Source organism: Haliaeetus albicilla, chromosome 3, assembly GCF_947461875.1.
Source record: "Haliaeetus albicilla chromosome 3, bHalAlb1.1, whole genome shotgun sequence".
NCBI lineage: Eukaryota > Metazoa > Chordata > Aves > Accipitriformes > Accipitridae > Haliaeetus > Haliaeetus albicilla.
Window position 1 is genome coordinate 67,741,327 of NC_091485.1, and position 18,305 is coordinate 67,759,631.

The 18,305-nt window shown below is 38.1% G+C and overlaps 1 protein-coding gene across 2 annotated transcripts in view; it reads right to left on the minus strand.

Annotated features, from left to right (window-relative positions):
• The window catches only part of ADCY8 (adenylate cyclase 8), a 131,790-nt gene that overhangs the window by 84,625 nt on the left and 28,860 nt on the right, over positions 1 to 18,305 (minus strand). For both annotated transcript variants that reach the window (XM_069780068.1, XM_069780069.1), the window contains exon 2: positions 15,951 to 16,100. In XM_069780068.1, the coding sequence (XP_069636169.1) occupies positions 15,951 to 16,100 (150 nt within the window). The remainder of the gene's footprint in view (positions 1 to 15,950; positions 16,101 to 18,305) is intronic.

Below are 18,305 nucleotides of genomic sequence, written 5' to 3' on the forward strand. Positions count from 1 at the left end.
CCATGGCTGTTTTAGCATGCTCCAGTGGGATGATATTTAAAGAGGAAGACTGGGCCACTTTTCACAACTGCTAAGTACGTAGCACCCAGGGGTCCTGGCTTCTGTTCCTCCCTGTGCTATCGGTTTTCTTGTGGAAGATTAAACGTGTTATATACACTTTCTGTTTTCTGCCAGAGAAACTAATGTTGAAGTGGTTGTGAGGCAACTTGATATTAGGAGGATATAACATAAACTGATATTATCCAGGTTGTGGGATATGTCCCTTCCTGAGGGGAAAAAGTTGTTCAGAGAGAACAAGACAGAGCAAAGAGGGACAATAAGTGAAATGAGAGAGAAAGGCAAAACGATCATGAAAATTCTGTTTTTGATGCCAGCGGGATTAGATGCTGTGGATGAAATGTAGCCATACGTGAAACATCTGAAAAAATGAAGGAACCCCTCCCCAGCATTCACAGGAGGCAACATCTTTTCTAACTTACAACTTTCACAGTGAAGATCATGAAGAATTCCCAGTCTGAGCGGTCTTAGTCAGCAGTTAGTAAACATTCCTCAGCTACAATAAAAGCACATTGTGCATAAACACCTTCATTTGTCTAGATGGCAGCCCCAGCCGAGGTGAACTGTACTTAAGAAGGCAAAACACATGCTGCTCATAGCTTCTGCTGAAGTGGAGGTGTGTAACACTCCACTCTGAGATGGAATCTTTCTCCTGGGCTCCTGCCTGCATAACATACTAACACAGAAGTTGAGAGAAAAGAGACTCTACTAATCTTTAATCCACCTGTTCTACAAACCTTTACTAAATCATGGGCTGCCTTCAGGAGGGAGAGAAAAAAAATGATGCAAGGCAGTGATAGCTGATATAAAGCAGGCAGTGAGCTATCATGCAGTGAGCTCATCCTTTATTCTGTTAAAAAGCCCCACTCAGACCTTCCGTTTCCCATACAGGTTGGTACTAATTTTAGCACATCTGCATTGTCTTGACTTCCTTCCACCCTTCCCACCTGGGAATTCTGCTGTCTTCCACTCTTCTTCTGATGCGTTAACACTGAATGTGGTGCTTGTGGTAGCAAGAAGAAAATCAGTCCCTCAGGAGGTCCTTTACACTCCTGCAGGTTTTCACAGGAATGTCTAGCCCTAAGGTAGCTCCACTCTCAAAAAAATGTCCCATGGCATCTTAAGATGGCATGTTTGGGAAGAGTTGCTGATTGATATTCCAGGAACCAGAAATATTTTTGATATTTTGTGTCATTCAGCCTCCTATAACAGAAGGCACTTAGGCTATGTATTGTTTTATTCCTTCACTATTAAGATACATTGCTCAATATGACCACATAATAAATCCACCCTTTGAATAAATCAGATCAGTCTTTCAGGGAGCTGTATGATTAAAGTGTTCGGTGAGTTCCTGTGAAGATACTTTCACAATAGCACAAAATCTTTTCACTGTAAAAGGAAATATGTTATTTCCTAACTTATCCTTGTAGGAAGACAAATAGGAAAACAAATTCAAAAATAAAAGAAGATAAAAGAGAGCAAATAGAAATCCTGGTTACTATTGAACTGCTTATGAAACCTCTGATAAAAGAACATAAAAAAAAGGCCATTTTTTCATAGACATATGGCTAAAATGGAGAATGTACTTTTTTCAAAACAGGAAAAGCTTACATTCCTTGTTTGCATTCACTTAAGAAGGTATCAAGCTCTAGAATGTTTATTTAGAATAAAACATAGTTCACTTGGAACATGTTCACTAAGCCAAGAAAAATATGTCCAGCACATTTGATATCTTAACCTTCATGCTACTCATTAAGGTAAGTTAAAAGTTCTTGGCTGCACATAAGATCTGGCAATGACCCATAGAGGTTAATTAGTATGTCTCTGTGGCAGTCCTCTATTAATACTGTAGCATGTGAAGAGCTCTTGTCAGGATCACAATTGAAAGTGCATATACAGCTCACGTCACTATTCTGTATTACGCATGTCATGTTATGGAGAAACACTACAAGAAAAATAACACATAACTGTGTATGTGTGCAAGTGTGTGTGTGTCTACATATATTTTTCAAGGCACTCCAGCCACCAGTCAATTCTCTGCTACTGAAACATTCAAAGGACAGGAAATTCTTCTGTGTACGGGCATTAGCTGTCCTTTGCTATTCCAAGCTGCTCTTACACCCCACCAGACTGACGGGGTGGTGGGGATGCTGAACCAGGGTCCTTCCACAAATTGGGCACTGAGAGATGGACTCTAGTGTGGGTCATGTCCAGCCTTTCTTTTCCTACAGCTGATGCTAACGTTCTATGGACCAAGATGTGTCCCTCTTCACAGGCCTTTCACATCACTTTGCTTCAATCCAGCAGTTAAAAAAGATTTTCAGTTATCCAGGAATGACTATCAAGTCACTGTCCCCTTCATATAAAGATCTTTGCCACATAACTCCCCTTCAAACTAGTTAAATATTATTCCCATTTCACATATAGAAGAACAGCAAAAATGTGTGGAGGTCGTGCAAAAGAGCAGTAGCAAATCACACAGAAGAAAATTGCAAATTTTTTTATAGTCTTCTGTACCTTACTATTTGCATGATTAAAGAGCCCTCACATTTCTAGTTAGTCTCTCCTGGAAGGCATTTTCAGGGAGGAAGGGAAAGACATGAGAAAAAAATATCTTCTCTTTTTCAGAGAAAGGCCTAATAAAGAAGTGTCATGAACTCTAGGGCGAAGGAAACTACATTATTGAGCTTTGCTGAAAGCTTGCTAGTTGAGCAATTGGCTAAGTGGAGACAATTCAAAGGTGAGCAGCAGCAGTAGTAAGTGGTTTGAAAAGGAACAGAGATTTGTTGGAGAGAAAAGACATAGGAGAAAGAAGATGGCAACAAAGGGATGTTATAAAATAGCTGGTGATCTATTCTTCTATTTACCATTCATGACATGAATCAGCCCTAGTCTTTAAGATGGAGCAGTCAGACTTTAGAGTAAATAAATGAAGAAAGAACCTTTAACCCAAAGAATAACCAAGTAAAAGATAAAAGACCAGCAGAAATCCCTAAATGTAACGGACTGATGGTAGAATTCAGGTCTGGATTCAGACACCTGAATTTTGGTGACTACAACGTAGGTATGCCTAAGCTTCCATTTTATCCAGTGAATCTGGAGACATACTCAACAGATCAAATGTAAATGACTACTTTGATGTCACTACAGGTCTCTCTGGGCTCCATCGTCTGTATTGACTAGATCTGAGCTGACTGTAGTGGAAGCTCAGGGGTGTAAAGAGCACAGAGTCAACTAGTTTAGGAGGAGTCTAAATATGCAGCTGACTCCTGCCTCATCTACTCCTTCAGGAAAGTTTAAGAACAGTGAAATAAATCCTGCAGTGATAAAGTAAATTAATTTCATGAGTCAAACATGTCTGTTTAAAGTCCCAAGACTATAACATCGATACTTTCTTTAACACCTGCTTCCTGATTTATGCACCTGCAATAGTCACTCTTTGTTGAACAACTTCTCTGTGGTCCTCGTGCACTGATCCCTTGTGTCCATTGTACTGAAATCAGGCGGTATCAACAGTGCTTACAACTGCACAAATGTAGCTAGGCACATTCATGAAAAAGTGGGACATGTCCCTGATGAATAAATAACAACCTTTGGAACAATTTTTGAGGAGGGTCAATGAACCAGTGCACAAGGTCTCAGTCTTGTGAATAAAAACTGAACTGGAGACCTTTTCACTCCATACCAACAAGCACAAAACATCAAGAAGCACAGAACATGAGCAAGCAATGTGGGGTCCGCAGGAGGTTGCCAAGAGGAAGGTCAAACTCCCCAAGGTTTCCCTGCAGATCATGCGAGGGTATCACCCCTGCAGGGTCTGCTGTCTGCATAAGCTCGCTGTGCTGATTCCCCTTAGATGGTACACAGCAAATGACGAAATGCTGCCTACACTTCCCTGGGATTTTCCTTTGTTTCTCAACATCTTCATCAGGGTTGGCTTTGCCAAGGGATGAAAAGCCCCTCTTGAGTGACTGTTCAACTCAGATTTTGTTCTTCCTCCTCTACATATACTTTCAGGTGGATGAACCTACGTATATCTTGTGGGAGGAAGTCTTTGGATTGGGGAACAAGTTGCTTATGGCTGTTCTCAAGACACATCTGTAAAACTGGAGTGGACATGCCCCAGAAATGTTTAACTCAACAGTGACTCTAGAGAAACTTCTCCACACTTTTCATTTTGATTTTTAAGAATTATTTTGCCAGAATCATCAACCTTGGCTTTAACAACATTTACAATTAATATCATAGAGGCTTTATTGTCTTAAGCACTGAACTTAATAGCATGAGAAAAGGGCTGTTGAGAGTAGTGGTTTTAGCCTTTCAGGAGCACATGAGCTTTTGTTATGTTTAAGGGAAGTAGATAAGAACGGTATTGTTTTCTACTGAAAAACTGACAATGTTCAGAATAGATGTAATTACTGTAGATGCCACTCTAGAAAATGGGAATTAGCACCCCTCGTTATGGTGAACAGCTCTAAAGAGAAACTTCTTCATTCTTTACTTAGTGAACAATGAACAGTCTATTTGCAGCTGTTCTTTCTTGTGCATTATCGAGACAATGGCAAGTAATTTAAAAATATGGAAGGACATGCAATATCTAATATGTTCAGACTTGTGGGGTTACGAGGTTGCCTGCTAGCTTTTACTACTTACTGCTGCAATATGCAATATGAGCTATATCAACTTTCTTTTACTTAAATTCAGGCATTTACCATTCCCACTCATCCCAGCCATGACTACACGTTCCATGTAGGCATCTGCTGTTCTCAAAGAGAAACAAGGCCAGATCAACAGGAGGTTTTGGAGTCTTCTTTTGTTTAGCTATAAGCTATGAAACATAGCTAGAGTCTCATCCAAACTGATAACCCAGTGTTTAGGAGAGTTATGACTTTTTATAACTGTGTCTAATTAGTTGTTAACTGAGAAGTGTTATAAAGTTTGTGGTAATGCAAGAGGGAAAAAAGCTTTTTCCACACACTTCTTGTAGGAAAGACATTTTATCCAATTGTTTCCTCAATACCATTGTCCAGAACAGCATGAGACGATATATGTAGCACATGCTGAAAGTACTGCAAGATACTGCTGGTCCTCTGCTTTGGTTGGCTGATGAATGGTTTGAAGATTCAAGTACCTGAAGCTACATTACAAAATCTTGGCAGGGCTTGATGGTTAACAATCCATTGCTAGGTGGCAAGGGAGGTGCCTTTCTCATCAGCCACTTGCCTATGTAAGAAGATTGCAATCTTAATACCTGCTTGCCCTGTGCTCCCTGAGCTGTAGAAGGCCGATTCCAGGGCTGCCAGTTTGTATTTTCATGCCTTCCCAGTAACATTTTGGCTTCATAAACACCTAGCTGCTCCTGTAGCATGCTGGAAAGTGGTGGAACAACCTTCCCTGTTGTTTTTTTTGGCATGGTACCTGTTACTGCTTCTGTGTGTATCTTTTAAGTGAAAAATTGTATTCCTCCATAAAATACTTACAAAAATATTTATAAAATTATTTCTAAAAGCAACATGATTAATCATGAAACTAAGTGTAGCCGATGCTTACACCGTATGGCATGGACGCAATGAATCAGCTCACCATAAGGCCACATGAGCACCACCACTAACTTGTACGGGAGTGGGTGGGAGCCCATGTCTGGGGCCAAAAGGTGCAGGGAGGAATTCTGTCTGTAATGAGTACGAGCAATGGTTAATAATTCCAGATCCTCTGGATCCTAACCCATGATTTCTTACCTCCTGAATGAAGAGCACATTAGACTTACATTCCATTGCGAACCCCAGCCATGTAACAAAGATGTGGTGGAAAGCAGGAGTTGTTACAAAAAAATTTGTATTACCACCCTGTCTTGTTGACAAGAACATTTATGCTTAGAGGGGATACTGTCCAGCCCCACAGTAATCCATTAGACATATCTAATACATGGAAAGGCAAATTTTATAGTTTTGTAATTTGTTTCTTCCAAATCTCATGGTGATTGTTTTTTTATTTATTCTTTATTAAATGATTCTAGAGAAGAACAATATTGTGAAGAAAAAAAATGTATGAAAAAAAGACATATATCTCAACAAAAAGCATTGTACTATCTTCTAGTGTACTTGCTTCCATAAGTTTCGGTTAGTTTGGACAGGAAGGATGGAGTCATACCTTAAGAACAGGAGAAAGATAGACACACCTACTGGAGACTGATTCCATAATGGCATAATCTTAAGCTATTCCTTATTTTACTGGAATAGAAAATGAGAGCAAAAGAGCTCCTACAATTCAATTTTGCTCTAAAATATCAGAATGATTCCATCTGACTTTATTGTCTGTGGTGCTATGCCCTGGTACACTTTCACTTCTCTAGGGCTGTTTTGACTCCTCTGCTGTTGAATCTTCATGTAATTGTTCCACACTGTTACTACTTTCTATTCGTTTAGATGTTTCTTTTTCCCTTTTTTTTTTTTTTTTTACTTTTTTGCTGTTCCAGAAATTACTAGGCAATTTCAGCAAAATATACATTTCTCAACAGTACTAGTTATTACAGCTAATGACATGGAAAATTTCAGACAGCAAGCTCACAAGCCATTTGTTTTTCAGCTTTATATGACTAATTCACTGCAGAACAACAAGATGGAAAAAGCTAGGAGGTCATCTGTTTTGGTCAAAACAAGGAATAAACCTTGTCAGAGACTTACAAGACTCCAATACTAAGCAGCACAAGCTGGATAAAACTTCTCCTGGGAAGTTTCTATAGGTGGGAGTAATGGTCACTTTCTGAAAATCAAATCCCTTTTAATAGGCTTGTAGGTGGGTACTTAAAACCTGATGGTTTGAAAGAACCTCAGCCTATTCATAAATGTTAATCTAAAAATTTTATCTTACCTTAAATTATCTCAGCAATGGCATCAGTGACTTGACTCTGGCTAGCTCAGAATTGATGCATGGACCACAGAACCTCTCTATTAATTGCGAAGCTTGTAAGGACATTTTCAGAGTCCTCCTACAGTAATTTCAGGGTATTAAGGAAAGTTAGTATAAACTTTCCTTAGTACCCTGAAAGTTCTGATCCTGAATGAGAAAGAAAAATGACCTTAAAATGAGTAAGTATATTCAGAGCTCAGGAAAGGTACTACCCTGATTAATTTGAAGCCTGGAGTTCTTTATTTAAGCAGAGGTGACTGTACTGCAGACCAGCTGGCAGAAGTGTCTCATCGCTGTAGGGGGCTGAAACTATTTCATTCCCCTTACTTATTTCACCTTTGTCCACTTTCCTGAGACAATCAGTAAGGGTCACTAGTCAGTGGCAGCTGTGATAATGGCTTTTTTTTTATTAGATACCTCTCTCTTTAGCTAGGAGCTGAGAACGCAGGAGGCACAGGCCACCAAAACCTGATCAACGAGCTATCAGTCCCATTCATTATTGACCAGCACAGCATTTGAACAGCCTTATTTAGAGATGAAAAAAAACCCAACAAACCCCACTTTTTTTTTTTTTTTTTCAGAAAGTAGTTTTATCAGTACTGAATCCAAAAGCCATCTACTAACGAGGGGAAGCGGAGGTTTCCTTCTCACCAATTTCTTCTAGGGAAAGCTCCCATGCCTGAAGTCCTGACACTCTTTGTGATTATTTTTCTTCTGTATAAACTTCAGTTCAGGGTCTGATTCCCACCTCTCTAGCATTGGCTGTAAATCTCATTATTCTGTTTGAGTCCATGTGACGACTCCAGATTTGCAAGGAATGGGAGAGAAGTCAGAGGATGATTTTTATCTTGATTTTACCTTAGATTCCTACTTGAAAGCAAAATGTGGGGTTTATGCTCTGATGATAAGAAACAAACATCAGCAGCAAATGTGAAGGAACAACATCTAAAATCTGACATGTAAAATGTTGTGTTTTCTACTGCAAGTGGGTTAAGCAGATAGGGAGTTCTGAGACAAGAAGATGCAGAAAATGTAAATGCTGGTCCTGTGATGTGTTCCCTGGTACCTACAAAAGCATAAGTGCATGTAAATATTGCTTCCTTCCACCCCAATAAGGAGGAGAAGTCTGTCAATGGACTTAGGAAACAGGTCACCTACTGAATCACAATATGGACATGGATTGTGAAGAACAATATACATTTTGCATATTCCTTTTCTTGTTGGATTAACCAGCACGTTATACTTTGAGTTTGATCCTCTAGGTAGCAAAGGAGCAATGCTGAGAACAAATTTCTACTAGGACCGTGGTTCTTTAGAGAAAAGCACCAAGATGAAAGTCTGGATAACTGTGAAACCTTTCTGAGCATCTTACATTTAACAGATTGTTTCCTAGAAAGAAAAATAGCTGACTAAAATGTAATATCTAAGCAGAAGTTTACATAGAATTTTTAATTGTGAGGTTGTTGTTTGCCCTTTAAAATTAAAGCCTCAATTTTTGTGATTATGATTTTTATTTATGAAGCATTTTAAACTACTTTTACAACGAAAAAGGAAGGTCATGTGATCTCTAAAATTCAGACTACTCTTTTTTTAAACGAAATCTGAACTTTATCCTTATACCAATTTAGAGGGATTTTCATATTCTTAGCACCAATATAAAAAAGGATGACTTTATAGTGTTTAACCCTCTTAAAGTGTCCTTTCCAATCCCAGTCCAATCTGCTCTTTACTTTAGAGGTTGCAAAGTACTGATGGTTGATTAAAATCTAGATCTGTAAGAGCTTGATAAAACCTACACAACATGTAAGCTTCTTTAAACAAAACAAAACAAAACCCCAAAACCAACAGAGTTCATCAATCTGCAGAGAACCTCTTAAAGCTGGGGGAAATAGAGATTGTTGCAGAGGAAAGTGTGAAAAAAATCCTTTGAAAGTAGAGGTAGAAGGGAAACAAATTGTTGAACAGAACAGTTTTCTAATGGAAAAAGAGATTAAGACAGGATTACAGTTTTTCCACAGATAACAGGCAGAAGAGACTAAATATGCCAACAGCAGACTGTTCTGAAGACTAAGGGGTGTCTCCTCCTTCTACAGCCCTCGTACCCACACTGGAAAAATAGAATGTGTGTTCATACCCAGAAAACAAAACAACCCTCTTCTCACCTGCACAAGTGGTTCTTTACGGTAGTTGAGATCAAATCTTTTATGGAAATTGGAAGAAATAATATCCAAACTGTTTTAACTTTCAAAATGAGCTTTAATTGAATTTGTGGAATGCCCTTTGAGAAATAGATTACCTGGAAAGTAGGTGACCAGTAAACCAGTGGCAGGACTTGCAGGGAAGAAATGTCTGCTAGGGTGTTCTCATATAGGACTCTTCTCATTAGACCATTTAATGAAGAACAGGTTTTTCTTCTTGTTCCCCACAAATCTGACCAAACCCATAATTATGTTTGCCGATGCCTGTCTTCATCCCACCTGGATACAAAGCATCCCCAGAAGCCCACTGGATCAGGCATGATGCCAGCCTGGACCTTCTCACCTGAGCACTCCTTGCAAGACTAAAGCCAGACAGTGATTGTTCCCCACCAACTCTCTTAGTTGCTCCTTCTTCTAGCCTTCACCTCCATTTCCTCTGCCAGCTAGACACCCAAGAAAATATTCATAAGGCTTAGGAAAGACATTGAGTAAGAGTTTTATTTCCATATAAAAGGACTTTCTCTTGGTGGAATTTGAGATGGTGCCTGCAGAGAAAGGGGTCTGCTTGCTAAAGACTCTGTTGGAGGGGCATGTAAACAATACAGCTAAAGAGACTAATGCATTGTGGCTTTAGTACCTTCTAGCATTAGGTAACTCCACTGAAACTGCACAAATGTAGGGCTAAAGTAGAATAATTTCTTCTATTTGGCTTCTCAGGGTTTAAAAACTGGAGGATTTCTTTCTGATTTGAGTTCAGTCCCTCCCAACAGCTTAGCACAGCAGTGGCAGTGCAGCTTTGTTGGTGAGCTCTGCACACCAGGGAGGGAGATTTCTTTTCATGAATGATGCAGAACCTGCTAAAGTGAGAAGAAGAGCAAACACCTCACCAGAGAATGAATACAAGCATCGCACAGATCTGGACTGATTTCAGCTGTCATCTCAAACAACTGCAGAGAAGTTCCTTCTTTTATAAGATACCATCAGGAGCTCTAAATCTACCAGAAATAATGCAAATAAAAAGTTTGAGAGAGGCTTTATGGTTTTTTTTTTTGAACTCTAGCCTAATCCACAGGTTATTCATGTTAGTAGGATACAGTTGAACAACTTTGCTTAGCTTGAAAGCAGCTTCACACCCATATTTCCCTATTGCTTTATCTCTCCTTCATTAGTCTCATTGGTCTATAGAGGTCTTGGATGGAGAGTCGGAGTGTGGCCATGACACAGAAGTTTCTTAATTATGAGTAAAATGACTTTTCTCTGAATAGCAGTCCTGCAACACTGTGATCTTATTACAAGATAAGAGATAAGTGCTGGACTGATTTTTAAAGCCATTTAGCTATTTAACTTCTGTGATATTCCCTTCCTGGTCATTTTAAGCCTCCATTTCCAGCTTCAGTCATAAGAAATTTCATAAGTCAAATATTAACCTCCTTGCACAATCATTGTTTTCAGATATGTGTAACTTGGTATATGTATGTGTGGTGGAGGAAGAGGCAGAGTGACAGTCATCTGAGAGACTCTTTATAATTAAATGGTAGTATTTGAGGGTTTAAAATGTTAGACAATTTTCAAGTAAAGAAGAATTGCTGGAGAAAGAGCAGGTAAGGACACCAGAGATATATTATAAATTCAATTCTTCATAAAGTCATCATTTTAATATGTGTCTGGATTTATTACGTCATTTATTTAAAACTTAGGGATTTTGTATGATGAGAAACAGAAATGAAAATGAAATTTAAGGCAGGTTCCTGCTCTTCATTAAGGCAATTTCACAGCATTTTCACAATGAGGGAAATTACATAGTCATTGTTTTTGAAAGTTTTGCAGTAGCTAATTAAGAAAGTGAGCTATACTTTCTATTTTCATTGCCCAGATATGATAAAAGCAGAATTACCTGCTGTGTCCTTACAATAACATCAAGGTAAAAAGGAAGACAGTGTTTCTGAAGTGGTTATTAACAAAGTACGGCACTGGGTGTCAACCTTCATGAAACACATAGAAATCAAATAAATATATTGACTCAAAATTTCAGAGAGGTAGCAAAAAATGATGATATTGCTGGAATGAAGTGGACTTAAGGAAACTGAGAACCTTATGTGTGTTGTTTATTCATAATTATAAGGTGTTGAAAACAAAACTGGAGGACATTTTATGGCTGCCATTTTTGGTTGGTTGATATAGCTACATAACTTAAACACATGCAGCTAACTACATTTCACTAGAAAATATTTAAATTAATGATTTGATCAATAACTGGTAAACTGAGACTGTTTTTACAACACCTTATTTTGTCTGTGCTACCTTCTCTAGCTTGCTTCTCTGATATTTCTAGCTTTCTATGATACAGTTTTTCTGGTACTCATCAGCTGTGGAGTCTCACTTAACTAAGCCAAGCTGTGAAATGTTTTAGATCTTCACCAAATTCTACTTTTGTAATGAAAATTGGGAAAGAAGTAGACACAGATGTTCCCTCACTTTCACAGAGTGCTGGGATTTCCAAATGGTGTCACACAGATAATGCCGTACTGTTAAGTGCATAAACATCATTAGCAATGACTGCTGGAGTAATATGTCTTCGTATCCACAGTACTGTTCACTTTATTAATAGAGTAATTAGAGTTAGAAAATTCATTGTAATTAAAAATGCTAATATGTACTTGTTAACAACCCCAGGTGCTTAAAAATAAAAATAAAAATAATAATAAATCAAGTCCTTGATGAATTAGTCACTTTTGAAAATACAACTAAAACTCCTAACTTTCTGAAATACTTCTGAAAATTTTACTCAAAAGTCCTGTTGAGACTAAATAGTGATGGGACAGGAAGGATGGAAAAAGATGTAGGAGCTTAATTGGAAACACAGAAACTGGAAATTAAGTCACTTAAAAGCTTTGAAAAATTTTGGCCAGGCTCCTTAAAGTTTTTTCCATCATACAGGTCTGCACTTCACCCTCTTCCTTCCTGTGCAGTAAATGAATGAATTGTAACTAGCGTAAAAGCTGAACTTGCACCTGAGGATATTTTCTGTGGGCAATGAACCAAAGGAGCTAATTCAGATTTACAGAGACTATACATGGCACACAGACATTTCTACAGAGCAAAATGGCCTTGACTGTCAAAATGGAAAACCTCAAAACAATACTGAAATAGGGCAAGGAGTCCTTAAACCCTGAAAACCCCAGAAAAGGAAGAGAGTGCTGGAAAATAACGACACCTGGAAAACAAACTATCACATCTAACTGTGCAAATTCCACCTCAGAGTAACACAAACAACAAAAAAGAGGTTTTTGCCCCTAGTGGGATTTTGGTAGTTTCACCTTCTATTTTCAACACATTTTACAAAAAAGTATGATGGCAAATGAATGAAACTTCATTCACTGAAAAAAATTCAGCTCGTCTATATGAAATTTATCAGGAAATACAGAACCTTCCCTTGCTTTTCACGAAAATACAGAAGCTCATACTTTAGAAACTTTATATTTGCATTCCATAAAACCTGCAAATACTCATTAGGGGATTCTTAAAAATCTCTGAAACCTAAACAGATCCTTACTTATCAGTATTATTGTTTCCTTGTACAACTCCACATATCTGATGGTACCTCTCACTTGTCTCTGAAACATAAATTATAAAATGTTTGGCTCACAGTAGGGTGACTTTCCATGACTGGCTCTTTTAGGCATTACACAATACTGAATAATGATAGCAATAGCATTTATAGTTATTAGAATGACAGATTATTAGAGATGACAAATCTAAGGGATACTGAGAAATTGGAAGAATCATTTTGAGAGTGTAGAAACCTGATTTCTTGCTTTTAAAAATGCACAGTAAGGAACTGAAGTATATCTGAAGCATTTATATAACCATTATAATTATAAAAAATTTTACTTTTATTCTGCAATTTCTTATGGAAGAGCATACCATTCCTTGTTGCATTTTTTAACTCATGCTGTTTTTTCTTACTTTAATTTTACTGGTTTTCTGATTTAAACAAAGTAAGGACAAAACCAGACCCTGTAGGACCTACTTGTCAAGCTGTCATATTTCATATGACGTGTCATATGTATGACATGTCAATACAATTACCCATTGTAATTATCTATTATTTTCAGTTTAAGAAGTAGAAGCCATGTGGGGTGGAAGCAAACCTGGAGAGATTTTAATTATGTCACCCATTATTATAAAAAGTAGCAGTACCACCACTGAAAGCCACAAAAAGCTTGACCCTGCTGTAAGAAACCTTAAGTTTGAACCATTTATGAGAAGTGGAAATAAATCAGAGTGGAATACAATTTGGAATTCTTGGAATTATTATCTGGAAGAATTACACAAATAATTATTCCTCTATTTTCTCTGCACATTTTTAGCTCCTCAGACACATTTTTAGAAATTCTCAGAAGCCACATCACAACTATTGGCCTGCTCATGCTTTTCCCCTTTTTTCCCCCCTTCATATATCAAAGCTGTTTTCTAGAAAGTCATAGAATGAATTTATTAAACTTCATTAGGATTAAATCCTTACTTTTTAAAATATGATATGCATCAACAGGTAATATGATTTTTACATTCATGTGAACTACAGATCCCCTGTATGAAGAAATATATGTCTCCAAGATAGGAAAATGCTAGCAGTCATTGAATTACTGCCTGTGGATACTGACCAAGTGAACATGAACAAGCTGCTCAAGATAAGCAGTCACCTAAAATATGACATTGCCAGTCTTCTTAAAGAAGTTATGTTTAGAAATCACTTAAATGAGCCACTCCTTCAGAAGCAAAGGGAAAGAACAGAAGATTGAGGTAAACAGGCTCTCCATTCCTCAAGACACTCCAGTATTGGAATATTTTGTTGTTGTTGTTGCAAATACAAATGAAAAGCTGAACAGTATATTGCATGTATTTTATATATATATATATATATATTTATAAGTGTGCATAATAACACAGTATAAAAGTTCCAACAAAATTAATGGGAAATATTTCAAAATATTTTGTTCCTAAATTTTGGGTTAGCTTGTCATTACATTGGGTTTTAGATGAGATCTTTCATTTGGTGCCCTGATGTCTGTGTTTTTCTCTTGTGGTCATTTTCGTTGGCCCAAATACATTTTCCCTTATGCATTTCCAGTCATATGATGCCTATGACACACTACTTTTTGTTTGGTTATAGGTGAGTCTCAACTGCAGTGAGGTAACTCTCCAGGAAGTTCTGCCTTCAGGGGACAGCACAGTCCTGAAGCCTTGCAAGGCACTGGGCCAAGACAAAATGCGCAGTTCAACATTGACTGATTAAAAACAAATACTTCAGATCCAACCCCTACTTTCCCCCTCACCAAAAAAAAAAAATAAAAATTGATTTTTTTAACCCCACCCAAATGGAAACAATCTGTCTTCATTTGCCTAATAGGAAATAAAATTTCAGTAAAACTGAATTTCTCAAAAAGAATGTTGTCTTTGTAGAAATTTCATTTTCCATGAGAAAATAAAATAATTCTGATGGAAAATCTTCAGAATCATCTGGAACAGGGGAATTTTTTGCTAATATTTTGTGAAGATTTTTACAATGAACTCTACAAAACAATGATCAAAGTAAAGCTTACAAAATATTAGTTAATAAAAGATTAGACAAGAAGAAAAATGCAAAAAACCCCAAAACTCACAAAAAAAAAAAAAGCCATAAAAATGTGGTCCTACACTCAAAATGAGAACAGAGCGTCCTAGATAGCATCCCTCAAAGCCTCTTCAGTCAGCAATGGCTGGAGAGATGTTCTCGCATAGGTAACTTGCATTACTCAGCACAGTCATGCATTCATACTGAGTCATTAGCCAGTAAAGTCTAGAATATGACTTCTTCCTAGATCTCTGTAAAAGAGCATAACTTTCAAGAAGTAAATGAAATAAAATTGAGAAGTAATATATGTATCTATACAACCAGACAAAATGAATGGCTAAGATCATTTCAGAATGAAATAGCAGTGTAATATATATATATATATACATATATATATATATATAGGCAGGTTGTATTTTGATCTTAATGCAGGTTTTTAAGCAGCAGGTGAACCTTCTGATCTTTCAGTGTGACTGCAAAATATGTATAGCATGCTACATCTCATTTCTGCTCTCTTGGTACAAAATAATAAGCAGCAAACTTCTTTTTATTCAATGCCTCTTATTCTGGATTGGAAAAGATGATTTATCTAAGAACAACCATACCTGCTTGGATCAAAAGTTCATGTAACCCAGTATGGTATTGCGCACAGTGGCCAAAAGGAAATTTTTAGGGAATAGTTTAAGAACAGAGAAAGCATATGGTAATATTTCTCTGCAGCAACCTCCCAGCTCCAAAAATTCATCTGTGAGGCAGAGGTGATGTTGTAGTATTTTCTCTGCCTAGATAGAGTTCACTGCCATGAACTTGCTTAGTTTTCACGTGACTGATACAAGTTTTAGTATGCACAACACTCCGAAACATGAAGTTCCCCAGCTTAACCCCTCTTGTGTAAAGAACCATTTTTAAACACCTGCCAGTTGCTGTTTCATTTGATGGCCTTTTCTTGTATGGGAAAGAACAATGAACAGCCATTCTCTATTCGTCCTGTTTCCCAGCGAAAATCTTTAAGAAGTATCAGATCAATACACACCAGCAAAATAACAGCATGAAACTCACTTAACCTGCACAAATCAGGTGGCATCACATTGGAGTCAGCAAGGCTACAAAAGCCCATTCTTGTCCAATTATCAATTCCAGTTAACACAAAAATAGGACTGTTTCTCCAATACCTGTCGCTGATTTTCTGTCTCTAGTCTCAGTCTGGCTTCTACACATCTTCTGGTCTCCAGGAAGGCTTGACGTTGTGCTCTGTCTGATAGGTAGCTAATGAAGATTCCTGCAGTGTTCATACACATAAATAACACTGCCTGAGCCGCTATCTGCAATGAACAACAAATAGGGTTTCATTAGACAGAAGAAGCAAAAATATCTGTTTAAAAAGAGAAAGAGAGAGAGAAAGACTGCTCTGCAGTCATGTAGGCTGTAAAAACAATGGTTAGGAAAGTTTGCATAAAAGAATCTCTTGGATCTTAATTAGAGGCATCAAACGTGTAAAATGCTCTCTGCCTTGAGGAGGAAATATGCAGTATTTCGGGCATTAAACTCTAGTTGAACCAAAAACAATTCTTCTAAGAACTGACTCACAGGGTTTTAGTCAGGAATGATTACAAACATAATTAACAATTTGTTTTTGCACTGCCTCTTCTGTAAAAGCAACTTTGTGATTTGTTTCATGGCTTAGTTTGAGAAGAAAGCCATATTAAGGAAAACAAAGACTGTCAGTTAGCTAAGAATTAATATCAGTATTAATAGTTATTCTGTTATTATTGACCAAATCAAACAAATTCATTTTCAGCTGATGCCAAAGCACAAGCTTGCGCAATCTGAATCCTGAACCATTCAACAGGGGAAGCTGAAAGGATAACCAAATTCTTTCATAGCCTGTGCCTGTGTACATAGACCTTTTCTCCACTGGGGCCTACATAAGAGCTGCACTCTTTTTCCTTGTAGAAGGTGCGTCACAGCTTCTTGCTTTGCAATATGAATTTAAAAGAGCCAAATGGGAGGGGATCCTTGAACAGTGTAAATTTCAGTGGCTTATTTGTCTTTCATTGATACCTCTTTGTGCTCTGTATGTTTGTAAGGCAGGGCACATCAACACCATTGAAGTGAGGATTGTTTGGGAAACTGCGTAAGAAACTTATATTTGCATGCACCAGAGACGGAACACTGACCTGCAGTTTCAGCACCTTTACCCAATACCTCATCCCTGTTATAGGTTGCGAATTCACATGAACTCCTCTCATTTTCCACTTGATCCCACCTTTTTTTAACTTGTAAGAGGGTCAAGAGTGAAAAATAAATCCAGAAATCGTTAATAGTCCTCAAATGCATCACATAGGGTCAAACTGCTCTGACTGCTACCTTAGCTAGCGAAGCCCTCGGGGCAGAGTGAACCAGCTGAAAGTCTGCAAACCGCAGCTCCCCATCTTCCTGCCAAGCTCCAGTCACAGCCACTGTGCTGGTGAGGTCCCACTGAGGGCACCCTGACTTGTGGGATCACACCTCTCTCCCAGTAGCAGACCAGCCCTGGAGCAGGAGGGGGCTACATTACCCTGTGGCCACATCACCCACCCAGCAAAGCCGCCCAGGCTCCAACAGCTCTGGACCATAATGCTATGGGTGATACGTACAGGATCATAACAACATCAGAACAGCCACGCCAGGACAGATCAAGAGTTCATCATTCAGGTTCCTGTCTCTAATAGCAGACAACAGAGAGTGGCCAGGTAGGAGCACGAGGATCAAACAGTAGGTACAAGTACAAGACTAAAGGAAGGAATCAGTGGTGTTCTGTCAAAACAGCCTTGAACACTCCAGCAATCTGTGGTTGCGCAACATTGTGGGCTAGAGCTTGCATTTTTGTGGTATTATCTGATAATCAGTCTCCCTAAAATCAAAGTGTTGCTTGTCCTAACAGAAAAGAGAAAACATTTAGCAAAACTCCCTAATCTCATTGTGATGCTGAGCCTTGGATCTGCAGGTCTCACTCCTCACATTCACGTGGGTTTGAAGGTGAAATCTGATATCTAACCAAATGCATCTGGCAGAAACTTCAGCTTTATATATTCCCGTATTTCTGAATCTGGAGTATTGTTCTACGATAGTACAGGGAATTAATTTACAATTTATATGCCATGATTAAATAAGAATGCATATCCTGGCTCCAGCTGAAGTTTTGTTTAACCTTTGCCAGTAATAGACGTCTAGGCAAAGCTTATGAGAAATAGGACACGATTAGCATGATCCTTGCATCTTCCTGACTTCCAGGATCCTGTGGTTTACAGCACCTCTGAGCTGGAGGTGGCATACTGTACCCGTCTGCTTAACTTTTTCTGATATCTTTCTGAACTTAACTGTACCTTTGGCCTGGCATTCAATGACAAAGATTTCTACAATTTAATTAGGCACTTTGTGATAAAAAATGTTTCCTTTTGTTTGCTTTAATTCACAGGCTTATCATTTCTTTGAGTGCCTGATTAAGCTCATATGAGAAACAGTGACTAATCATTTCCAATTCATCT